At 53.5% G+C, this 25,086-nt stretch overlaps 2 protein-coding genes across 4 annotated transcripts; both read right to left on the reverse strand.

Moving 5' to 3' along the window:
• Positions 1 to 7,198: 7,198 nt before the first annotated feature.
• LOC131592438 (inward rectifier potassium channel 4-like) lies at positions 7,199 to 23,502 on the reverse strand. 3 transcript variants are annotated; one of them, XM_058863945.1, is made up of 3 exons: positions 23,313 to 23,502; positions 10,726 to 10,901; positions 7,199 to 9,523 (listed from the first exon to the last, which is right to left on the reverse strand). In XM_058863945.1, exons 2-3 carry the CDS (start codon positions 10,761 to 10,763, stop codon positions 8,194 to 8,196), a joined length of 1,368 nt encoding a protein of 455 aa, XP_058719928.1. In that variant the 5' UTR covers positions 10,764 to 10,901; positions 23,313 to 23,502; the 3' UTR covers positions 7,199 to 8,193. The 3 variants fall into 3 exon arrangements, with proteins under 3 accessions (XP_058719928.1, XP_058719929.1, XP_058719931.1); XM_058863946.1 differs by lacking the exon at positions 23,313 to 23,502 and adding an exon at positions 11,517 to 11,708; XM_058863948.1 differs by lacking the exon at positions 23,313 to 23,502 and having other exon boundaries at positions 10,726 to 10,930.
• Positions 13,335 to 16,003, reverse strand: LOC131592439 (uncharacterized). Its single transcript, XM_058863949.1, is given in 3 exon segments — positions 13,335 to 13,550; positions 13,552 to 14,755; positions 14,874 to 16,003. Coding segments are annotated over 2 exon segments (1,332 nt in total). The 5' UTR covers positions 14,685 to 14,755; positions 14,874 to 16,003; the 3' UTR covers positions 13,335 to 13,351.
• Positions 23,503 to 25,086: the final 1,584 nt, after the last annotated feature.

Below are 25,086 nucleotides of genomic sequence, written 5' to 3' on the forward strand. Positions count from 1 at the left end.
CATTTTAACAGTTGGCAATGCATTTCAAGCTCATGAGACCATATGACTGCTGCAGGACAGCTGTCTCAAACAGAGCAGTGGGAAACATGCAGCTTCATCCATCCAGCTCTACCAACACACCTTCTACCTCCTCTGCAGCAACCCCAGCCAGCTGCCCTCACCCTGACTTGCCTCCTCCACTGACCTCATGCTGCTCTGTCCTGTCGGCACCCACTGGCTTGCTGATCACTGCTGGCTCCTTGGACACTCCAGGTCACCCTGTTATTTATCCCTGCTACCCTGCAGCCAGTCACCCCATGTCTGCAGCTCTCTGCTCCAGAGCTGGTTTACATTGCAGCTCTTCCCTGCTCTTCCTACAGCCTCACACAACACTGGAGGGGTCACATAAGATTCTCTATTCAAGGCAGCCTCATTGCTAGTGAGCACGAAACTCTATCCCAGAAAACAAAAGGCACACGGTGTAACCCAGCAGCCTGGAGCTAAATGATGGCTCTACTCTGCATATATTTAATCAGATCATTCTATATGGTACCAAGTGTTCTGCTATAGGTCTGCATTGCCTGTCATGTGCTCAGACCCACTCTCCTACTGATTCATTGTCCTGTCCCTGAGAGAAGCATGTGGAGACTGCAGGTCATGTTACAAACACATTCAAAGTCCTCTGGAGTTCCTATATCAGCTCGTCCTCCTCTCTCCAATGCCCCAGAAGTGGTGTGCAGGTCTGTGCCGAGCCCTTGGTAGACACACAGAGGCTGTTGCTGGGTGAGCACCTAATCACCTGTCAAGAGCAATTTCAAGCTTCTTGTTCTCTTGCTCCTACGGCTTCTGTAACGAGGCTTTGTGCTCTACAGGCCCTCAGCTGACTCTTTCAGTGACTGTACTGCTGGGACATTCAAACAACTCTGTCAATGAGGGACCCAAATATTGCCAGATCCCAGGTTTCAAGACTTGCTATTTCAAATCTGGGGTCAGCACCAAAATAATCCTGCTAATTTCAGAGACCAATAAAAGCTTTTAAAGCTCAAATATCTTGTGTCACACAGACTATTTCAGGAGAGTGTTTGTGTCCATCCTGAATTTCTTTACAGGCATCAGGGAAGTGGAATTGCATTGCTCCACTTTACCTCTTTCCAGGCTGATCTGACATGGACAGTGAGTCACTTGGGGTCCACATGCCCAGGCTGTCCAGAAAGCAGAGACATTACCCACATTAAATGCTCCCTTCTGGAGGGGATGTGGTCAAAGGTAAGCATTATACTGCCAGCCCTCTGACTGCTCTGCTGATGTTGCTTTCTTTGGGACCTGGAAGAAGCCCAAGACCAGAGTCTTCTTACAGTTTGCAAGCCAGGCTGTCGTTATCTACTGTTCCAAGGGGATACAAAATGGTTGGTTGCTTGAAGAGCTCTCAGGGCATGGCAAGCCTTCTACCTGACAGCCCTCATGCTGACAAGGACATCACTTCCATGCAGCTTCACTGGCCCTCTCTCACTGTTGGAGCATGCTGGCCTCCCACCTGTGGCATGGTAGAGGCATCAGTGCCATGCTACAGTCATAGGTTCAGCTTGTCCCATCAAGGGACTGAATAATAGGAAAAAGAGGCAGAAAATTTTATACACTGATCACATGCACCAGGCAGAGCAGAAGGACAAGCAGATAGCAAGTCGGCAACCAGAAGGACCTGCCTCTGAACAAAGGTCATCTCTGCCTAACTTCCCTGAGCAGGCATGGCTTTACAGATTCATCCCCAACAAGAAATCAAAGTGGTAGCGCATATCTGAATTGTTTTCAGAGTCAGTGTCCACTCTGTGAAAGCCGTGGCCTGGCTGTCAGAAGGGCTGACCTTTACTGCAGCATTGGTGGTGGATGCTGGTCCTCTCAGAGCCTACTTTCACTCCAGATCAGATATTTCCTCCCCCAAACCCCACCTGTGCCCCATGGCACTGCCTGGAGAGTCAGCCTCAGCCCCAGCCCAGCCCCACAATGTCCCAGCACCAGGCCAGAAGCAGCACTGGGTGAGCCTGGGGAGTCAGGAGCTGCAAGGATGCTGGGACCTGTGGGGGTGAGCACAGGTCTTATGGGGAGCATCTGAGGAGTCAGGGTTGTTTAGCCTGCAGAAAAAGAGGCTCTGGGGTGACCTTATCACTCTCTACAGCTACCTGAAAGGAGGTTGTAGCAATGGGACTTGGCCTTTTCTCCCAAATAACAAGCAATAGGACAGGAGGAAATGGCCTCAAGTTGCACCAGGGGAGGTTAGTTTGTATATTAGGAAAATTTTCTTCGCTGAAAGTGCTGTCAAGCACTGGAGCAATTTTTTCAGGGAAGTGGAGAGGTCACCATGCCCACAAACGTTTAAAAGATGTGTAGATATGGTGCTTGGGGACGCGGTTTGACAGTGGACGTGGCAGTGCTGGGTTAAGGGCTGCACTCGGTGACCGCAGAGGTCTTTTGCAGCCTAAGGGATTCTATGGTTCTGTGACGCCGGGGATGCCGGCCTTGCTTTCATCTCTAGGTGGTGCTCTGAGGCCGGCAATAGCCGGGCTTCCCCAGTCTCGCCGCGCCACTCGGCCTCCCTGCGCCGCGTCCTGCCTGCGGGAGCGCGGCGAGGCTGCGAAGGGCAGGACCCGCACCCCGCGGACCGTGGCAGGAGGAGAAGCCCGTGCAGCCCTTTCGAGAGCCGGCTGCCATCTCAGCTCCTGCCTGTGTGGCATCCCCGGCAGCGGGATCCGTGCCGCAGGCAGCTGCGAGCAGAGACTGCCTCCCCTGCATCCCCATCCTCTGCTGATCCCCTCTGTCTGCACCAGCGAGGCTGCCCCAGCTGCCCTACACCACCCCACGTTTCCAACATCCCAGCGGGCTCCATTCCCTCCTCTCTCCCTCCTGCGCATGCAGCAAGAGCCCATCCCAGCTTTGCGGATTTAGCACAGGGCCGGGCCCTGCGGGGTTTTCCAATAGCGATGCTCCATTAGGGCCCAGCTCTGCTCTTACCACGGGCAATGCCAAAGTCCCATTGACTTCGTGGGGGCAAGGCCTTAATGGCCTGGGAAGGTAAGACTTTTTTTTTTTTTGAGGGGAGTGTTTTGTTTGTTTGTCGTTTTGTTGAGGTTTTGGGGTTTTGGGGCATTTGTTTGTTTGTTTGGGGTTTTTTTGTTTGTTTGTTTTTGGGAGGTTTTTTTGTTTGTTTTTTTGTGACATTTAAAACCATGGCCACTTAGTATTGCCTGTCCAAAAGCTGCAAGAGACCTCAGGCCCTCTTGCAAAGGCAGAACTGCTAAAGCTCAAAGAACACAGAGGAGGCATTCTTGCAGAGGTCATGAGCTTGTGCACAGCTGCTGTGACAGTGCCATGTGCCCTATCCACTCCTGTGTAAAACTCGGACAAAACCAAGCTGTTTGAAACCTAACATGTTTGTTCAGAAGCACAGATATTTTAAGCACCATTTCCTAATCATGGAAATCCAAACCTATTTTCTCCTCAATTGAGATTATTGTTGTGTTTCTTAAAAATATTTTTAGTTGCAATGTGTACCAAAATGTTTTGCTGAGCAAGTTTTGTGTGAGTTGAAAGGTGCCAATGATGATTTCTTTTCAAAAGGACTGTCCAAAAGTGTCACCAAAAATAAAACATGAAACAAGTTTCTCAAGTGTCATTGCAAACAACAACATTCATTTGAGAGCTGGCACGAGTGACAACAGTGTGGTTAGTTGTCATGGGGTAGAGGATCTGAACCAGTGCCTGGATCTTATTCATAGGGAAAAAGTCCTTCCTCTCCCCATTATCTTTCTGTTATTTGAATAGCTTTCAATAATGAGCCAAGTAAGATGTTCAGAAGACAGGAAAAAAATATTGATTGTGGTTGAATAAACAAAGAAGCAGTGTCTTCCTCCTGAAAAGCAAGCTGCCAGTCCCTTAGGACTAGAGGCAGGTCTTAGGCAAGCAATCCCTCCAGCAGATCCTGGAGGAGGGAAGGAACCCAGGGACACCATGCCCTCTCATACATTAAATGTATCTTCTCTGGAGAGCACAGGGCAAGGAGGTATCACCTACCTGATGCTCCCCACACTGTGTGCAAAAGGTAAAATACCTGGTGTATTTACAGTTATGAATGGCCTGGACAGCTGATTTGCAGAATCCTTTAGACTGTCAAGCCTTCTCTGTAGCAAACAGTTGTTTTCCAGGATGGATTCTCCCAGTGACTTTTCACAGGCTGTGCAAAGGAGTCCCCAGCACACAGCCAGAGAGGCACTAGTTGAGACGCTGCTGTGCAGCATTTTTATGAATATGGTTGGGTGTTTATGGGATGGAGTTGTGTAGGATGGATTATGCCCCTACATGGCATACACATATAGGCACCTGCAGTGTGTACTTGGGGCAGGAGTGCTCTGGGATTCCAGTGTGCAGGTGCACAAGCACCTGTGCAGAAGGATGTCCTGCTGCTGCATATCAGTAAAGCCTGTTGGCACGTGTGCAGCTTGCAGGAACAGCTTCTGGAGTGGCTGCACCATTTTGTCAGAGAGGCTGTGTGTGGCACCAGCAGCACAGCTGCACGAAGAGTGTCTGATAGGCAGAAACTTACTCATCACCTCTGTTTTCCTGCACTGGCTGTTCCTCTCCTTCAATCTGCCCCCTCCCCACAACCCCCTTCTGCCTCCCCTCTCTAAAGATCTGACAGCACTGAAAGCTTTCTTGCAATTTTATTATGAACAGCAGGGGTTTAGCTGGGTATTCTTCAATGCCTCACTGTCTTCTCCACCCTGATGCCAAACATGACATGAAAACATCCAGCAGGTTCAGACACATAGAGAGGGCTGGAGCCAGTATGGCTGAATGATGCTTGTTCCCTCAGATTTATTGCAGTCTTGTCCCATTTTTCCCACAAGAGCCCAGCCAGGTGAAGGGAGGGGTGGCAGTGCTGACTTGTGTGTTGCCCCAAGCACTTCAGCTGTGCATGCCCATGGCCCTGGTGCACCATCCTGGCCTGGCATCTCTGCACGCTCACTCCTTGGTGACTGATGGGTCTGCCAAGAGCTAAGGGGACACTTCATCCCTACCAAGCACTGCCACCCGCCTCCAAAGGATGCTGGATGTCAGTGAAGGAGTACCCAGCCATGAGGGTTCCCCTTCTCCTGAAGGCCATCACCCCAGCCTGTGTCCTGAATGCCCGTGTCCTCGCACGCAAAGTCCTTCTCTCTCGGTCCATTAGTTTGTTTCCATGGCCAGTGGCAGGCACACGACTTTGAAAGCTGTATTAAAAGCCAGGTCAATATCAGCCCCTGCTTATTCCCTCAGGGGAAAATAAGTAAATAATGAAAGGAGGGGGTGACTTCATTTTCTAAACCAGCATACTCTTGAATTTAGTGCTGAGAGAGGCAGCCCAGCTCCCAAGTAGGGGGCAGGGAGCTCTGAGGAGGGGCAGCTCTGCCTCAGCACCAGCTGAACCAGGAGGGATGGGGGCCACTCAAAATCCAGTGAATCCACCATTTCAGTGAAGGCTTTGAGGCAAACCGCTCTAGCAGATGGGCTCTGGAGCCGAGGATCACTACATGAACGAGGTAGAGGCTGAGGTATTTAATGCCTTCTTTGCCTCGGTCTTTAATAGTGAGACCAGTTGTCCTCAGGGTACTCAGTCCCCTGAGCTGGAAGACAGGGACAGGGAGCACAACGGAGCCCCATAATGCAGGAGGGAATGCTCAGTGACCTCCTACACCACTTAGACACTCCCAAGTCTGTGGGGCTGGATGGGATCCAGCCAAGAACACTGAGAAAGCTGGTGGAAGAGCTCACTAAGCTACTTCTCATCATTTATCAGCAGTCCTGGCTAGCCAGCCAGAGAGGCCCCAGGTGACTGGAGGTTGGCCACTGCAACACCCACCTCCGAAAAGGGCTGGAGGGAGAATCTGTGGAACTACAGGCCTGTCAACCTGACCTCAGTGCCAGGAAAGTTCATGGAACAATTCACCTTGCTATCATACAGAGCATGTAGCACAACTGAGGAATCAGGCCCAGCCAGCATGTGTTTGGGAAAGGCAGGTCCTGCCTGAGCAACCTGATCTCCTCCTATGGCAAAGTGACCATGGATGGGGTAATGGATGAGGGCAAGACTGTGGATGATGTCTACCTACACTTCTGTAAAGCCTTTGACATTGTCTCCCAAAGCATTTGTCCTGGAGAAATTGGCTGCTGGAGGAATTAAATGGATGCACTGTTCATTGGGCAGAAAACCGGCTCCATGGCTGGGCCCAGAGAAGGCTGGGGAATGGAATTGTTCTGGGGAATGGAATTATTCCAGTGAATGGAGCAAACCCAGGCAGGACAGCTGTTCCCCCACAAAACTACATCCTACGATGAGAAGTGACCATGTCTGGGCCTAGACATATCTTGTGAGTCTACTTATGCTCTTTCTGAAATGCACTTCCATATAACCTCACTTTCTCTTCCTCTTTTCCCCTTCCTTCTCCACCATCTGCCTACTGTGTCTGGTTCTTCCTCTCAGTCCTGCTATTTCATTCCTTGCCCTTCTGCTTCTTCCCCTCTTCCTTTTGCTTCTTGAACCAATTCCAAATTGATATTGAGATGCTTTTTTTATGCTTTGCAGATCAGGGATTATGTGGGACATAACTTTTCCAGCCATTCTCCTCCATAGCACAGCTGTTGGGTGCCCAGAGCAGCTTCCTGTGCATCCTGTTTGTTGTTCTGTCCTCATCTCATCTGCACTTTTGAAAGGATGGTTCTGCTGCTCCTGAGGGAAGATGCTCATCAGGTTTTCACCTCTTGTGAAATGACAACAAAGTGATGTTACAGGTCTAGCTTTGGTTGATGTCCTCCCTCATTCTCCCTCCACTTGCCTATAGCAAAAAGAGAGGCTTTGGGTTTTTTCATGGGGTTTTTGAATCTAGAGCAATGTCTTGCACATCTCTGCCTCTTCACCAAGTATATCTATAAGCCTTCTCTGGGCAAAACTGTCATTATCTCCAAAACAAACAGTATTTCTTGACTCATCCTACTGGTAATTTTAGTGCAGATTATTCCCTCCATACACACATTTGTATGACCTTCTCCCTGGGCAAATTCTCTGAGCCTCTCATTATAGGTCTTTATCAGGGAGGCCCAGAACAAGAGAGCCCTCATGGTGGAGCTTCCAGGGTCCAATGCCATACAAATAACAAACACCAGCCCTAGTAACCCTCATCAGTCTCTATACCAGGCTTGTAGTCTGTCCTTTGCTTCCAAACCTCCCCTTGGGATATTAGACTTTATTAAAAATAAATAGTTACAAATTCTGTTTTACAGCTGATGGCATCAGGGAGAAGAATGGAGGAGGCAAAAGGAGCGAGTGGAGGGTCTGCTGTCCAGTCAGGTCACCTGTCTGTCATCCCGGCTGTGCTGTGCCAGGGAGCAGTCTGAGTGTGGTAAGCACAGAGCCCTGCCTCCTCTGCCAGGTATCTCAGGAGAGGAGCAGGACATGTTTTTCAAGAGGACTGGGAGAACTGGATTTGAGTCCATGGAGCCGAACTGCTTCTGGAGGTGACAGACACCAAAAGCCAAGGAGAGTGCAGAGCAGCCTATGTAGAACGTCTTTGTCTCCTAGCTTGGCGTTTGCAGTGGAAGAACATCGATTTCAGTTCTCCTTCTCTTTTATATACAGAATCATGTGCAACAAGCAATAAACATGCAAGTAAACTCCTCCCTTGAGATCCTTCCCCACTCCCTCCAGGAGTCCCAAACTCTCCCTTCTATCCTCATCTGGTCAGTGCTTAGGTGTCACTCCTCTCCCAGTGATGGCGATGACCCTTGACAGCCATGGGGCCTACCCATAGTGAGAGGGGACAGAAAGTGCTGTTGCCTCAGCAGCAGAAACACTTGCTGGGGGTCCCAATCTGTCCACTGAAGGCAGGGACTCCTGTCACCTCTCCAGAGACAAGAAACCAGGCCTGCTGCTCCCCTGTCTCTGGGCAGGAAAGGGGTTCTAGCCCAAGCTGCATACCCGGAAAGACTAGTGTATCCTCACTCCTCTCCCAGGCAGTATGACCTTATGAGAAAGGGAGTATATCAGAGCAGCTCCAGGCCTTGGTGTATTTGGGGGCTGAGAGGCAATCATGGGAGACATTATTTGGTGGTGAAGGGACTTATCCAGTGTATGGGTACGGAACAGAGGAGACTGTGGCCAATGGGTGCTGAATGGGGAGGCTGGAGGAGTTAGATGGCTGACTCCCTGCGGTATGAGATTGTATCTAGAGGCAGAGTTGCCTGGAGCCGCTCCAGGTCCAGGTGGCTTCCAAAATCCATCATCTGGATGATACCTCCCTCTTCCTTGGTGTTGCCCCCTAACACCACACCCACTTCATCATCATCTTCATCTTCATCTTGACTGACAAGTGCCAGCTCATTCTCGTAGCAGAAGGCACTGGGAGGTGGTGGAGAAGGTAGGATGGTCATCTTGCTTTCTTGCAGCTCCCGGGCTGAGCAGCAAGGTGTGCCAGCTACCTCGTACGTCTTGTGAAAGCGTGAGTAATCCACTTTGTAGTGGTTCTTCTCCTCAAACACAACTGGTTCAAAGCGATGACCCCAGAGGATTTCGCTAGCAAGGTAAGAACTTCGTGCCTGTGTGGTCATGGCTGTGGCTTCCACCATCCCCTCCAGAATAACCACAATCTCAAAATTCTCCGTCTCCAGCTCTTCCTTGCCAATCCCATAGAGGGGGCTCTCCTCATCAATCTCATGAACAATAATAATGGGTGAGACCAAAAATATACGATCAAGACCCACATCATAGCCCACATTTAGGTCCCGCTGGTCCAGGGGGAGGTATTCCCCTTCCTCCGTCATGTAGGGCTTGATGAGCTGGGCTCGGACATGGGCCTCCACGATGTGACTCCTCCTCAGGTTGCCCACCCTCCACATGAGACACAGTTTGCCATCCCGCACGGAGATGACCGCATGATGGCTGAAGAGGAGGGTCTGGGCCCGCTTTTTGGGCCTTGCCATCTTGGCCATGATAGTGCCAATCATGAAGGAGTCAATCACGCAGCCCACGATGGACTGCACCACAACTGCCATGATAGCCAGCGGGCACTCCTCAGTCACGCAGCGGAAGCCGTACCCGATGGTTGTCTGTGTCTCCACCGAGAAAAGAAAAGCCCCCAGGAAGCTGTTCACGTGCATGATGCAGGGCTTGAGGAGAGAGGGACTACCTGCCACCGCCGGTGCGTTGAGGTCGCCATGGAAGAAAGCGATGCACCAGAAGAGAAAGCCGAAGAAGAGCCAGGAGACCAGGAAGGCGGCAGAGAAGATCATCAGCATGTACCGCCAGCGCGTGTCCACGCAGGTGGTGAAGATGTCGGCCATGTAGCGCTGAGATTTGTTGCTCAGGTTGGCAAAGTAAACGTTGCACTGGCCGTTCTTCTTCACAAAACGGTTGCGGTGCTTCCGCCGGGGAGCATGGCCCTTCCCGTTCCGGCTGTGCCCGTTCATGCTGCCCAGCGCAGAGACCTTGTGTCCATCCTCTTCGGTTGAAACGATGCTGTACCTGGGAAGAGAAGAAACAGGCACTTCCATCAGGAATGCATGAAGGGTAAAAGCAACCACTGGGACAGCAAGGGCAGGAGATGTGGCTGGCTCACAGGGCTACAGTACCACCCTGTTGGATCTCACAGCAGCATGTTCCAGTGATTATTGAACCACGGTGCCAACCTGACCAAACTGGTGGAGATCAGCTGCAATGTTCGATGAGTGTTGCTGCCAGGAGGTTGCATCTAGTCCTGACAGGGCAGTAAAGCAGCAGCAGCTTGTAGCTCTGTGGAACCTTCCAGCCTTTGTGGTGGGGAGGGATACAAGGCTTTGAAACCCGGGACAGCCAGGAAGCCTGGGAGCAAGCAACCATAGCCTGACTACGTTTTGGCCCTCATATAATACAAGGCTAATACAAGGAGAGTTTCTATTTTCTCCTCTGCTCTGCTCACTGATTTCATGGTGTGTGGTGACAATGTTTATACACTTCCTGCACTCAGGACAATTCTGTTGCCACAGCAACATGTATGTCTTCCAGCATCCCTTATCCGAAGCCAAAGGTGTAATTTGGAAATCAACAGCAAAAGCACTGACAGTTTCCTTGGCAGAAGCTACACACACACACTTTCTCGGAGACCTTCGCCCCTCCAGCTCCCTCGCAGTCAGCTCTGACACTGCCCCTCATGTGATCCTGTGAAAGCTGCAGATACTCCTTAAAGATGTGATGGCAGAAGGTGCTCTGACCACTGAGGAAATCAATAGAGTGCACTGAAGCACAAAGACTGCCCCGCCCTCATGCCTGAGAAGCTGCAGCTTCACAGGACCCTGGGAGTGTCTCCCTACCACCCCGCAATGTTGATGTGTCAGCTGGAGTCCTCCAGCTGGCCTCCATCCGCATCTCACAGCAAGGACAGCACTGGTGGCTGGAGTTGTGATTCCTGGGAACGTGTGCCTTCTGCAGTGCTGCTGGAATCTGTAGATTCTGGTCCAGCACTGCGGATTGCTTTGCTTCTCCTCCATAGTATTCCTCCAAGCACTACCCCAATATGTGGCATGTTTTGGATTGAAGGAGGAGAGAGGAGTCATCCCTTCGAACAGGAAAGGACAGGTAATTTGAGAAGAATGTATCAAAAGGGAGTCTGGAGTTAGGGTCTAAAGGGCCAGATAAGGAGGACCAGGTCACTCAGGGTAGCAGCAGGTCTCAAGAGGAGGATTACTCACCGATTGACTCGGACGCTGCCCATGGCTCGCTCTGTCATCAGATGTCAGGGGGCCGTGGGAGCTGGCAGGGCGTGGGAGCTCATGCAGCAGCACTCACATGGGACTGGGCAGCTCCAGGTTTCACCTCTGGCGAGCTGGGACCAGCGCTGCCATTGCGATTGCTCCTGGGCACGTGCCTGGCAGAAAAGGACAAAGCAAAACCCAGTCAGATCTCCCACGACAGCACGCATCCCAGTCCAGAGCAGCAGGCACAGGGCTCCCAGCCCTTTGCTCAGGGTGTGCTGGGAGGTCTCCTTGGGGCACCTGCTGCAGCCTGGCTTGGGCAGGTGAGGAGCTGACGGATAGACCTGGGTGCACGGCCCGCAGACCCCATGCTCCCGAGAACCTCCTGCCAGCAGAGGAACAGGGGCAGCCGGTCATCACTCTCCAGATCAAGGGCACAGCAGCTGAGCAGCTCACAGGGCCCTTGCCCTGAGCCATTATATTAATATCAGAGCTTACACCAGGACAAGAGCTCAGCCAGGCTAAATACCTCTCACACAAGGACTAACAAAGCATAGGAATGCACAGCAGCCCTCAGGGATCCCCGTCAGCCCAGCCTAAGTCTGAGGGGATTTTTTTCCAGGGTGTGCAGAACATCTCCCCTCCACCCCGCCCCCCCCGCCCCCCCCCCCCCCCCCCCCCCCCCCATTTCAAATAAAAGAAAGAAAGCAATGGGTAGAGCCCAAAAGAACTGATGGAAAGGAAGGGCTCAGGGGTAGTCAAGGAGAAGCCAGTTAGATGAAACAAACCTTGCCACATGCCGTGTGTACAGCACCCAAGGAGCAGTTCAGCAGCAGAGTCCTGGGAAAATGTCCAGCAGATGTCCCAACCCAGTTCTCCCAGAATGGAAGAATGGGGAAGCCAAAGACTCAAGACCCAGCCTATTCCACCTGCCCAGAGCTGCTGGGAAGTGAAATGCACTGAGGGGGTAATGACTCACAGATTAGGAAGGGCTTTGTACACCCATGCTAATCCTGCACTGTAGCCTTTGGATTACAGCAGCCAGTGTGGAGTGCAGATGCAGACAGAACCAGCTAGTTTGCTTCCTCCCAGCCTCACCAATGAACAGCCACTGGTTGCCAGATACAGGAAAAAATACAAGGATTTTGGGAGCAAGTGTAAGGCTTAGAGCTGCTTGCAAGTGGTTGTGCGTGGACAGGAGAGAGGAACAGCAAATGATATTGCCTAGGATGGAAAACCTGATGAGAGCCATCCTTGTCTCATCATCAGTTCCGCAAAATGGGGTGGGCTGGGGTGCCCACCAGCTTTCCCCAGTTAGGACTGCAGGCTGGAAAGAAGCAAGAAGGAAGCTCCAGACATCACATCCGATGGGATGAATATTACTCAGTTACTGAGGTAGCTAAAGCTCTACAGCAACACAAACATGGTTGCTCAGACCAAGGGTATTATGAGACCAGGAGAAGAAAACAAGATTGTAATCCACAACTCACAATATAGAGACAAAAGTGAACAGCTGCCCCAAAATCCCCATCAGGAAAAAGCACTTTGACACTGAACTCTGCCAGCTCCCACCAGTTTACTGCCCAACAACATCCAAGTCTTTATGAGGTCAGTTTGGCCAGCAATTTCTGCTGTGCAACTGGGTAAACCTACGAGACCCTGGGGCTGGTAACCTAAGTTATCCAGAAATGCTGATGTGATGCAGAGAGGTCACTTCATACCCACAGACGGTCCTGCTGGGATAAAGCTAACTAGAGTGATTACATGGTGAGGCTGCAGGGTCCTACATGCCTTTGGGAGGTGGAAAAGGTGAGCAGTTTAGGCACACCCCTCTATGCCAGCCCAAGCCAGAAAAGAAAGGGCGTCCTCTTCAGCTGGCATCATTCTCAGCCAGCCTGGATATACCAAACTCATCCTTAGGCAGAACTAACCCCGATAACACAGGGAAGGCACTGTCACAGCTCACACATATGAGTAATTCACAATTTCCTGAAAGTTTCTACAACCAACAACTCACTCTCCAGCTGCAGAAACAGGTGCATCATTTCTAGAGATTTTGGATTTCTGGTCCAGGCAGCAGCCAGCACCAAAAGAAAGGAGGGAGGACCTAAGGAGCTTTGTGAGACCATGTGCAGCAACACCTGGATCTCTGCTCCTTACCTTTCACCCCTTTCCCAAGGGGCAAAGGAAGCAGATGAAATACAAGGGCTTTGTTCATCCCCAGTTCAGGCTGGTACAGCTGTGGGATGGGATGAGCACGCTGTGTAAGAGCTCTGCATCCTGTGGTGCTGTGCTTCCTCCTGGCTCCCACAAGGGAGCTCATGTCAGCCAGAGCTGTGGCAGAGCCTCTTTTTTACGGAGTCCACCATGGCTGGACCGTGCAACTCAGAGCCTGGGCAGCCTTTGCTGCTGGCTCCACAGTGCCTGAACAGAGTATCAGCAGCTAAAGCCACATCACTACCTGCAACTAGTACTTAATCGCAAAGAAAGTATTTCCACAAAGGATAAAGGCTACCACTCTGAGCACACACATTTGAGAATGGGAAAGAAAATGCTTTAATTTGCAGTAAATATTTGCAAGTGGGAGACCGATGGCCTCAGACCATGCACGGATCCATGGAACTCACACAGAATTGCACTCAAAGACCTCTCTCTGCTCAAAATTTAAGAATTTTTCTTGTAGATTCAAGGACCTCAGCAACAACAGGCAGCATTCCTGAGGCAGGAGCTGCCTGAGGGAGGCATCTTTGCCCATTATGAGCTCGTGGGGGTTTTGCCTGGTGAAGTCTAAGTTGTGCTTCACTGCTTCCAGGCCAGTCTGTTCTCAGGTTTTCATTCTCCAGCTTGCATCTCTCCAGCTGTCCTTGGAGAATAAAGATCTTGTGCTTCAGCCTCTCCACATTTGTTTCAGCGTTCAGAGCCCGCTCCTTCATTATCTGAAGACGACACTCAGTCTCCTGGACTAAGGACTGGAACTGCCCAGCTTCCCTCTCTCGTTCCACCTGGCTGGCCTTTAGCTGATCCTGCAGGCTCACCACCATGCATGCCTGTCTCTTCAAGTTGTTCTGCAAGGTGTTCAACATCCTCCTGACCATGGCATTGTCCTTCCTGAGTGCAGCATTCTCACCCTCAAACTTGTCACACTGTTCCCTGAGCATGTTGTGTTCCTCCCTGAGCACGACATCCCCCTCCATGACCACAGTGCTGGCCTTCTTGAGCTCTTTGAGCGCCTGACTGAGTGCAAAGTTCTCCGACATGAGCACAAAGTTCATGTTCCTGAGCAGTTTGTTCTCTGACCTGAGGACGCTGTTCTCCTGCCAGAGCGAGTCGTAGGTCGGCTGGAGGGATGGGGACTCCCTGTCCTCCCTATCCTCGCTGTCCTCACCATCCTCCTCCTGCAGCACCTGGGGCTCTGCTCCCGTGGTGCTCCCTGGGTGTTCCACGTAATGGTCACTGGCATGGGCCTGTGTGGCAGTGGCCTCTGTCCCCAAGTGCTGGCCTGAGCTGTGCTGGAAAGAGTCATGGAAGCCACTTGGTGCTGTACTGGTCTTTTGGAGAGCAGGCAACCTCTGATGCCCAGGAAGGTGATAACTCAGGCTGGGCTCCTCATCTCCAGCCAAGCTGTCAGACATTCCCATGTCTTTGTAAAATGGTTCCTGAAACTCCTGATCTTCTGACTCAAGCTCCAGTGCATGCTTGGCCAACCCCACAGGCTTATCTTCCACCAAGTGCCCAGGAGTTGAGGAAAGCAGGGTGAATTCTCCCAGACCCTCTGTCTGATTGTCATCTGGGCTGTCACTGTTCTTGCACAAGGGTGAAGGAAGCTCAGAATGGCTGGAGTTCCCTAATTCTTCACTGTCATCATCATCACCATCATCGTCATCATCACCTTGCAAGCCTTGAGATTCTGGGTAGACCGTCATCATTAGCCCAAAGATGCGAAATGGCTGTGACATTTTTCAGGATGCTCTGGGCTGCAGCAACCAAGAGAATCCAAATTGTCGTCCTGGAGTGCAGGCCATGCAGGCTGTGGACATAGACAAGCAGTGTGCCACCTTCTGCAGCCTCAGCAATGCTTGTTGTGGCCACAAAACCCCTCTGTTTAGAGCACCAGGATGTTCAGGAGGAAGTGGAGAACCACACACCTCTGCATCTCAGCGCTGGGGACAACTGGCACCACCACCATTCCAAAGTCTGTGATGTCATGGAGTTCCATGTGTGCTGAGTTGTCAGAAGCAGGGGAGGGGGAGGAAGCAATCAACTGCTGTCCTGATTCTGTCTAGGACTGCGTTAATTTTCTTCATAGTAGCCAGCACAGTGTTGGATTTAGTATGAGAATGCTGATAACACAGACATGTTGGAGCTGTTGTTAAGTAGCGGCTTACTCCAAGCCAAGGAGTTTTCTGTTGCCCACGTTCTGCCACTGAGGAGCTGCAGGAGGAGCATGGCCAGAACAGCTGGTTCAAACTAGCCAAAGGAATATTCCATGCCACAAAACATCATGCCCAGAATATGACTGGGGGGAGCTACCTGTAAGGGGCTGGTGACTGGGCATCAGTCATTGGGTAGTGAGTAACTGGGTTGTGCATCACTTGTTTCTCTTGGGTCCCGTCATTCTCTCTCTCTGTGCTTATTATTACTATTACTATTATTATTGATAATAATATTAATATGATTAACATATTTATTATTGTTATATTTTGTTTCAATTATTAAATTGTTCTTATCTCAACCCACAAAGTTTACCTTTTCTTTTTGATTCCCTTCCCCACTGCGGCTAGGGGCAGTGAGAGGGAGAGAGGAGCTGAGTGATATTTAAGTTGCCTGCTGGGGTCAAAGCACAACTGCAGAAGGTGTTTTTGGCATCATGAGGATATGCTGTCCTCCTGGCTGTAGAGCTGACCCCAGCTTGGGGATGCTGCCAGTGAGCAGAGAGCAGCTCACAAAGCCCCCAGTGAGACCACCAGTGTAAAGGAGGGACAGGGACGATCCAGCCTGGGCAGGCAGCATGGGTCAGAGGGGACAACAGGGTACTGAGACATCTCCACCAGCAAGGCCAAGCCACTGGCACTTGGGTGGGGCTCACCCTGGACAGGGGCAGGAGATATCTCCAGCACTTTGGCCACAGGCATCACTCTAAGCTGAACGGCCGTGAAGGGTCCATGCTGTGGTGCTGCCAATCTGATTCATCCTCTGCTGCCAGCTGGCACAGGGAAGTGTTAGTAATACCGAGTGCCACAAACTCAGAGCGGCACGAGCCAGGAGACGAACAAAAATAAACACATTTCCCACTTCCACCCCAACACACCCCCACAGCGCGTGGTGCCGCCATGGGAAGGACAGACAGGCAAGCAAGAAACGCCTGGGCTGGGGACTGCTCCACACTGGGTCACTGTCCCTCCTCAGCAGCTGGTGGACCTGGGCCACCACTGACATCCCTGCTGGCAAAATCAATGCCACCAGCTTGGCAAGGCCAGGGGCCTTACCCGGAGCCCAAAGCCTATGCAAATATAGTTCAAATGGCTGTGAAAAGGTCCCATTGCAACTTGGAAAGCTGAAACAGAAATGGAATGAAAGGGGAAGGCTCAAAGGTGTCTCCAGCAGAAGGAGATTATATTCATATCCTGAAGAGGCAGCTGCCTGTCACATGGACAAGGGGGAGGAAAGCCTGGCTGAGGACAGAGACACAAATCCAGAGCATGCCTGAGGACATTTCTTGGAGCTTGCTCTGCCTCCTGAGACCCACATGTGAAGGAGGAAGCCGCAGAGTCAGTGGTAATTCCTATGGAGTGGTTTGAAACCAAGCTGGTGGGTGCAGCAAGGAGAGATGCTAGGCAGGAGGCTGCAGCCTGGACAGATGTCTCCCCATCCCTCTGCTGCCTGTCCTGGGTGTACGTGAACACCCAAGTGTTTCACGGCCTGCAGGAGCCCCCAGCACTTTTGAAAGCTGCTGCAGCACGGATGTCTTGGCCACTGCCTTGCAGCATTGAAACAGTGAGCCAGATGGGTCTCCAGCCCCAGAGCATGTGCTAACCTTCCCTCTTTCCCAACAACTTTCCCCCTCCTGTGTCTTAGATTGAGCAATGCCAGGGACACCACCACGGTGTTGCAGTCATCTCCTCTTTCCCGTGTGACACTGTGCTCCAGCAGCACAAGCCATCACACCAGCCCACGCTGCCACCCCACTTCTGCTCTGGCCCTGAGCAGACACGTGGGGCTGTGCTGCTGCTGTCCCTTTCCAAGGGATCTGCAGGATAATAAGGTTGAGCAGCTTGGTGCTGGGGCAATACCTCTATTGCTCCATTCCCTGTACACAGTGCAGTGCCTCACAAGTCCCAGCCTTTCTCCAGCTCCTGCCAGAGTAGATCATATATTGTCAATCCTTCCTTAAATTTGCAATGGAAGAGTCTCATGAAACAGAACAGAAAAGTCCACGCTTAAGCACTCCCCCACTTCTCTTTTTATAACAACCATATCTGGTGCTCTGGGACATACACTGTGAACGGCAACGATGGAAAAATCCCAGGGTATTTTTACACTCTTAGTCTTTGCTTTATCTGGAGTTGTCTGGCAAATGCTTCCCTCCTGTCTGTGGTCAATACCGCAGCCGCTGGTTGCGCTCCGCTTTGTGCCTTTGTCCCTATTACCGGCTTGGATCAGCGTCCACAGACCCATCCTGCCAGCTCGGGCACGGTGACAACACGGCAGACGAACTTCTCGCCTCTTGGAGTCAGGGCGGAAACACCCGCAGCTGAGAAGGGACCTCTCTGCCTTTCTGCAGAGCCTTGCAGACCCGCAGCACTCGGTGTGTCCTCCCCATCCTCTTTGTAACTCCATCTCTCCTCCTACTCCTCACGAATATTCCCAGGGTTCATGCTGGGGCTCACAGGGCAGCTCGGTGCCGTGGGGGCCTGTCCTGCCACGAGAGGCAGCGGCCGAGCTCTCACCGCTCCGTGCCGGCAGGGCAGGCTGCCAGGCGCTGTACGGGCACACGCGAAGGCTCAGTCACCGTGCAGGAGAGTTTTACCATATTAAAAAGGCAAGTGACATATGGAAGGTGAGGGGAGGAAGCTGTAATCAACTCTATACCATTTTTATATACACACTTCTGCCTTTTCGTTCAATAATTATAAATAGATTAAGTGCCAACAGTCCCCATCTGCCCCTCAAGGCATGATCCGCTGACCAGTTTCCCTCTCCAAAAGAGGATTTTATTCATGTGCCTCTGCCCGGTTTATATTTTGGAGTGGAGTGAGAAGGGGGGATATTTTTTCCCCCGTGAAGCTCTGGAGCCTGAGGATGGGTAATATGAAAACAAAACAAAATGATTTGAAGTTAAACCATCTCAGTGTGTGACTCAGAGCTATTCATAGCTCCCTGAAGCCAGCTGCAGCAACGGAGCCAGAAGGATTCTGCCCGTATTATTATTCCAATTACCATCTGAATTAAAAGTTTGAGCAGTGATCAACCCACATGCTGATGGGAGGGGGAGAGAAGAAAGAGAAGAGAGAAGGAGAGAAAGAGTGAGAGGGAGAAAAAACAGATTAAAAATGGGAACCACACAAAGGTCCCCAGGATGACAAAGTCAGGAAGAGGCACGGAAAGGTGACAGCATCACCTCCTGCCTGCTCCCACACCGCCCCAGCGATCCCTGCTGCGGCTGCACCGTCCAGACAATGGCGCTGCAAGAACAGCTGCCTGCTCCCCAGGATCTCAGACTAGATGGGGGATACCCCGTGGTGGGGTTGGTGGGACTGGCACCGGCACTCACCCACCATTCTCTGGCCAAAATGGGGCTGGGGGTACACGACACAGGGGCTGGGTGGGTGACTGAGCACGATTGTAAGGAGAGGATGCTGCTGGAGCGGCAGCTGGGGAGATGCCCCTGCTTTTTCTTGCTGAGTGAGGAAGGTGGGTGTTATTCTTTGTAGCTGGCATCACAGGAAAAATTAAATGCTCAGAAGGTCCCTGGCCTTCCCTGGGTGGTGTTCTTGGCCAAAAAGGAACCAAGCTTTTGCGGCAGCCAGGGTGCAGACCGCATCCCACCTGCTCCCAAGGAAACACAGGGGCTGAGATACCTCCAACACCCCACGTGCCAAAACCATGGACTACACTCCAAAGGGTTGGTGCAAAACCTGCAAAAGCTGAAAAACTGAAGGCTCTGGGGGTGTCCCTGAGGTCCTCACATCCCAGGCAGATGCAGTGCACTCAAGTCACCTCCTCCAGCTTCCCAGCACAAACTTACAGTGCAAAGGGTGACCTCACTAATCTACACATCCCTGGAACTCCCTTCACTGCCCTGTGGGAGCCCTGATGTAAGGCCATTCCCGGCAGCATCCCTGTGCCTCAGCATCCCTTCAGCACAAAGTGCCTGGCCATGTGGGGTGTCTTGATGGCTTTTGGCTAGTCAGGAGACAAGAATAATTATCGGCCTGCAGGAAAAGGGGGGCAAGGGTGGCTCGCATCATCTGCCTGCCTGCTGCAGTTGTGCTCTTGACAGGGCAGGGATGAACTGCCGGTGACTCTGCCAAGCACCAAGCAAGGCAGGTGCCTGCAAATAGTTTATGAATGATGATAGCAACAGTGACAGCAGCAAGGGCAAGCAATAACCAGGGCAAAGCCTGCTCTGCACCAAGCCCCCGATTGAGAGAGGCTGCAGCCACTTCTCTGCACCCAGCTGCTGCACCACAGCCGAGTTGCCAGCCTGGCCTGGCTGCTAAGCACTAACCCATCAGTGACAGGGGAAAAAAATCCCCCTTCAGCCCCCTTGTCGCTATGCTCACAGGGAGCTGAGCAGAGCCATGAGCCTCCTGCAAGGCCCCAGCTTCTCCCTTTTCAGCCAAGCCTTCTAGGCATCAAAAACAGAGCAGAGGGAGCATCCCAGGTAAGCTGCAAAACCGCATTCCCACCGAGAGCGGATCAAGTACTTCACTACAGGTTTGCTGAATTGTATTGCTGCGGTTTGATCCGTCGGGGTTAACAAACACACCTGGAAGGCGTCGAGCCTAAGTGCTGCCCAACTCACACAGTACGGGGGACCATTGCTCCCCTCCTTCCCCTGCCCCCCAGCTCTCCGACAGGGAGGGGCTGCCATCGCGGCCAGGCTCGGGCTGCGGGAGAGCAGTGCGAAGCGGGACTGCATCTGCCAGGACTGCGATATCCCTCCCGCCATCACTACGGGCTGCTGTCACACCCCTGCTCCTCCGGCCTGCCACAGTCGCTCCCGCTGGCACCCTGCCTGCTCACCTGCCTGTCGCCTGTCGCCTGCTGGCACTCGGTGCTGCCCGCAACTTCTGCCTGTTCACCTCCACACAGACACGAGCCTGTTTCTCGGTGCTGGCAGCAACGGGAACAGGAGAGGAGAGGACTTCTGGGGCCGCTGAGTCTGGTCCCGTGGCAGGCACCGCCTCTTCGTAATGCCATCGAGCTTTTCAGAGGGATGAAGCGCCTGTGTGCCCAGCCTCTGGGATCCCCAGTGCCCTTCAGCCCCCGCACTCACCGTGCTGCTGCCGGGGCCGATCTATACAGCTCTCCCGGGGCTTTACCCTCCTCTACAGCAGAGTCGCTTTCGGCATCCACTTGCTCTAAGACTCCTTTCAGCTGGTCAGTCCGCGCGGGTGCTTTAGCAGGCTGCCAGCAGAAAGGGAACCGGCAAGAGGCAAGGGGGGAGCAAAGCTGAAGGCAGGGGAAAGGAGAACAGGCAGCAGAGAGGCAGCTGGGACAAGGCCAGCAGCTCTTTGTACCAATGCTGGTACCGCTCGCCAGGGAGGGAAGGAGATGGGGAGAGGTGTCAAGGTCGTTCCTCTGAGCCTTTTGCAGGGGACGGAATGGGGGACGCTGCATCCCTCATTATCCAACAGGCTCCCTCTGAAGTGTTTCAGGAGAAATGTTGCCATAGAAATAAAACAACCGTCCAGATTGTGAGGGGCAGACCCACTGCCATGGTGGCAGGAGCGTGGGCAGAGCGGCGGCAAGAGCCCCTGGCTGGTGGCGTGGGGAGGTGCCGGGCTGGAGAGTGTCTTGTTCTCCACCCTCCACTCTCTAATTTCCAGTGAGAGCAGCAGTGGTGCTGCTGTGCCAGCGTGGCTGGTGCCAGGAGGTGGTGGGCATCTCCTCCCCAAATAAACCAGTGGGTGAATGGCAAAACTGTCCCTGAAGGAAGCTGCCTGCTGCCCGGCTCCCAGGAGGACGGACACGGAGGTGCATGGGTCTCTGGGGCCGCGGGGACAGGGTCACATTGCAGCAGCTCCCATCTCTCAGCAGCCTGCGCCACGGCACCACCTTCACCGCTGGAGAACGAGCCTCAGAGGTCTCAGGGGGGGAACCGGCTCAAAAGCAGCCCTTGCCTGTCCCAAGCTCCCCACTGCCAGACAATCAGCATCTCTCCCGAGAAGGGGCTCCAATCCCAACCATGTCCATTAAAACCATCTTATCTGGCGAGGAAAACCGGTGCCGGTGCCTCTGGGGGTTCCCTGTGAGGCCTCTCCGCCTTGGTAAGGGGCACAGGAGCAGTGACGTCAAGGAGCAGGAATTTAGCCTGACTCAGTTTCGCAGCGCTGCGAGGCAAGCGCAGACGGCTTCACTCAGCCCGTGCCATTCACAGAAAAGCGAGCGCCAGCGGGAGGCTGGGAGCCGCGTGGATGAGTAAGGGATCGATTGCTAAGACGCCAGCATCCATCTATCGATTCCCGGCCGCGCTGCCGGGTTAAGCCAGCCCAGCACAATAACGAGAGGAGGGATGGAGGGGCTTGCTGAGGGCAGAGGGCCATTAAGTGCTCCGCTCTGCGTCCGCGCTGATGTCAGTGCTCGGCGGGCGCAGGTGTCCGTCACCGTGCCCTCCTCCCCCTTGCTGGCACCCTCCTGTCGCTGACACCACCCCAGGGATGCAGCTGCTTCCCGGGCGTGGCCGATGGCTGAGCTTGGGGTGGCCGAGAGGCTGGAGCGGCCAGCAGGGACTGGCCATGCCAAGTAACTCCATCCCACCCCAGCCACTTCCTCGCTTTCCGGTTTTCCTTGCGAACCATGGCGGGCGACTGCAAGGGGCAAGGACCACTGCCTGCCCCCTGCCAGCACCACAGGTCGGGGCACTTGATCGTAGCTCCCAACCAGAGGGAAAGGTGGAGGGGAAAAAAAAGGTGGAGGAGAGGGAACCCACTTCCCTCCAGATCAGCCCTCTCCAGCTTATCCTCTCTGTGGCCGTCCTCACCATTCGTCCCCCTTCCTCGTCCCCACCGGGTTCCTGTTTCCCCCTAAGGCACGTATTTGCCCTGTATTGATTATTATTTTCAGTGGCTGCAAACAGGAGTGGCCACACACTGCCGGGGTGTCTCAGGCTTCTGGGGATGCCACTTCTGGTGGTGAATGGAGAAGGGACACGTTCCTACAGCTCTGTCAAGATGTATTCCCCATGCACCTGCCTGATTCCTCCCAGGCTCCGGCTAACCCCAAGCCCTGGGCTCATCTCCGCACCTCCCACCTCCTGTGGATGACTCCTCCCGAGAAGCCAAGGAGGGCACAGAGCCGGGGTTGAGGGTAGCCTTGGAGCTATGTCACCTCTGCCACGCGTTCCCGTGTGCGCTGTCACTGTCTGCCCTTCACAGCCCACCCCCCAAGGGGAGGAAGGGGACGAGGGAGCAGCCCCAGAGCTGCTGTTTGCTTTGCCACCGATGGAGTCAGGGCTGGGCAGCAGGGATAGGAAACTCCAGGCTCCTGCCAGAAGGATTTGGATGACTCCAGGAGATTTGCCCAGGAGGGAGGGCCTTAGGGGCTTAAGGGCCAGGGATATCCGAGGTGATCTGCCAACACCATGCAAACCTGCCTGCCCACTCCCGCTCTGGTGGGGAAGCCGACCTTGTCAACAGGGAGCAAAGGCGGAGTTTCTCTGCTAGTTTGCTCACGGCTTTCTCCCGATCCCCTTCACCCAAACCCTCTGTCCAGAAGACCCTTTGCACTGTGCCTGTCTGGGGGGTGTTGGACCACCACCGGCAGGATCGGCCATGCCGGGACTAGGAGAGGTGGAAGGCAAGGGAGAGGGGGGCAGGTCTGGAGCCCAAAAAGCTCCGCAGGCAGCAGGAGGACAAACACATCCACTTCAGCCCCATTTGCACCCGGCAGCCTGGAGAGGAGGTCTCCAGCTGCCTTTTACGCTATGAACTGGCCGGGATCAGCACAGAGAAGAATCTACAGAGCAGAAGCAAAAGGTGAGCAGGACCCAGCCCAGGGCGAGAAGGCTCTAAGAAAACACGGGGAACTGAAAAAATGAAGAAGTTACCTGCAAAGCGACCGAAGTCAGGGTGGCAAGGGGGCGGGGAGGGAAGTTGGGGAGGTTTAGAGGCAGGAGCCCACCCCTGCCCCTCGGCCCGCGGCCGCCCCGGTAGCTGTACGTGCATACGCCATGCACACAAGGCAACTTTATTATTCACTGGCACGCTCACACGAAGCCACGCATCTCTCCCTAAGTTATATTTATAGCTGTTCCTCTGAGCGAACGCAAATGAAACAATACATTATTTTCCTAAGGGAGAAAAACCCTTCCCGCTCTCATGCCGGTGAGGAGAGCAGCGCTCCCCGGCACCGCCTCTTACCCGGGTCCTGCCGAGGGCTGCCGCCTGCTCCAGCCGTGCCGAGCCAGCATCAGAGGAAGGGAAAAGCGGCCGGTCTCTCCATCTCACCATGAAATGCTTCAGCCGGACCGGAGGAATCAGGGAAGTCTCTCTGCAGTCCTCGCTCGCCTCCAGCCTAGGTTTATTTTTTTCCCCTCCAAAGAGCTACTTACTTCTCCGCTGCGACCTGCTCTTCTCCTAACTCTGCCCTGCCCACGCCAGCGCTCTCCTTCTGCCTCTGCCTCTCAGAATTTTTTGCTCCCAGGAGCGTCCATCCCACGGAGTGCTGATGTGCCTTCGTGGCTCAGCGACGGGTTTAGGTCTCCCCCTCCTGCCCGGCTCCCTCCTTCTCTGGCATTATTTGCCCGTGCCTCTTGCTGCCCCCCTGCTCTAGTCCCCAGATCCCCCCTCTCCCCGACACCCTTCCTCCCTTTGCGCTCCGCTCCCTTTCCCTGGCTGCCTCTCCCCCTCGCTGATTGCTATGCAGTCTGTAGCTGAGAAGTCAGTAACTCCGTGGTAGGATCCAACAGCTTTCCGCTACTTTAGCCCATCCTCGCATGTGAGCTCAGAGCTGCGGAGCCACCATGGGGGAGACACAGCAACCACCGGCAGCGGGAAAGGGATGGCGGGGCCGCCAGGTGCCCCCGAGGAGGTGAATCCTCCTCCTGGGCTGCTGCACAGAGATTAAATAACTACCGGCAGAGGGTCTTTTCCCACCTGGATTTGGGGTGCTGGGCTGACACCTGGCCGTGAGGAAGGACCAGGCTCTCCCAGCTGTGGGGCATTGCCTCCCCACTCTACAGAGCTGGTGATTTCCTGCCGGGATGAGTAATGCTGGGACAGGAGCGTGGACATGGCGGGACCAGCCCTTAGGGCTCCGGGATAGTGCACAGCCGTCCTGCCGGGAAACCTCTCCAAGAAACCTCTTCTGGGTCTCTATGGCCAGCAGCATCTCAGAGGCTATAAAAAGGTCACTTCTTGGTGACAGAGAGAAGGCAGGGGACTCCGCTGCCACAAAGCCAGAGGCTAAAGAGAGCCCTGACCACACAGGCAGTGGCTGGAAGCACAGGGTCCTGGGGACAGCCCTGCTCCAGGATGGTGTTTTTGAGGACGTGGTTTCCGTCTTGGTGTCTCATCTGCTGTGCCTCTGCTGAAAAGTCAAAAAATATTAAAAAAAAACATTTTTTGAGTCTCCTCCAGGCCCAAATCCCGAAAGGATTATGACCCTCTCTCCCAAAATCCTCCCAAGATGTGGAACATGGGATGACCCCTGCACAACATGCTGTGGAGGCTGCTGTGCCCTGCCAGCACCAGTGAGCACAGCTGTGGTGAGCACAGCCTGATCCCATCTGGCAAAGCCACTGCCAGGGCAGCAGAGGGTGGCTTCAGTCACTCCATGCAGACGAGCAGCTGCAAACCAGGAGCACCATCAGCCATCAGCCTCCTGAAGGGTCAGTTCACCCCAGTGGCCCCATGGCTGCTCCCTACTGCTCCTGAGGAGCTGCTGCACCTGGATGGAGCTGGGCCAGCCTGTCCATCCCCTCTGCAGCCATCCCTATGAAGACCTTGTTCAGGTTCAGAGGGATTCTTACATTCCTGAAAGCTCTGTCTCTAGGGCCTGTGGGGCTGCTTCCCAAGAGCTACTGACCAGAATCTGCTCAGCTGCTCTTTGGCAAAATGTACCCTCTGGCCTTTCCTCTTCATGTGGTGAAGGGATGAAGATGGGGCTGAGACATCTTGCTCTGTCCCAGAGCGG

The sequence above is a fragment of the Poecile atricapillus genome, chromosome W (genome assembly GCF_030490865.1).
Source record: "Poecile atricapillus isolate bPoeAtr1 chromosome W, bPoeAtr1.hap1, whole genome shotgun sequence".
Classification (NCBI taxonomy): Eukaryota; Metazoa; Chordata; class Aves; order Passeriformes; family Paridae; genus Poecile; species Poecile atricapillus.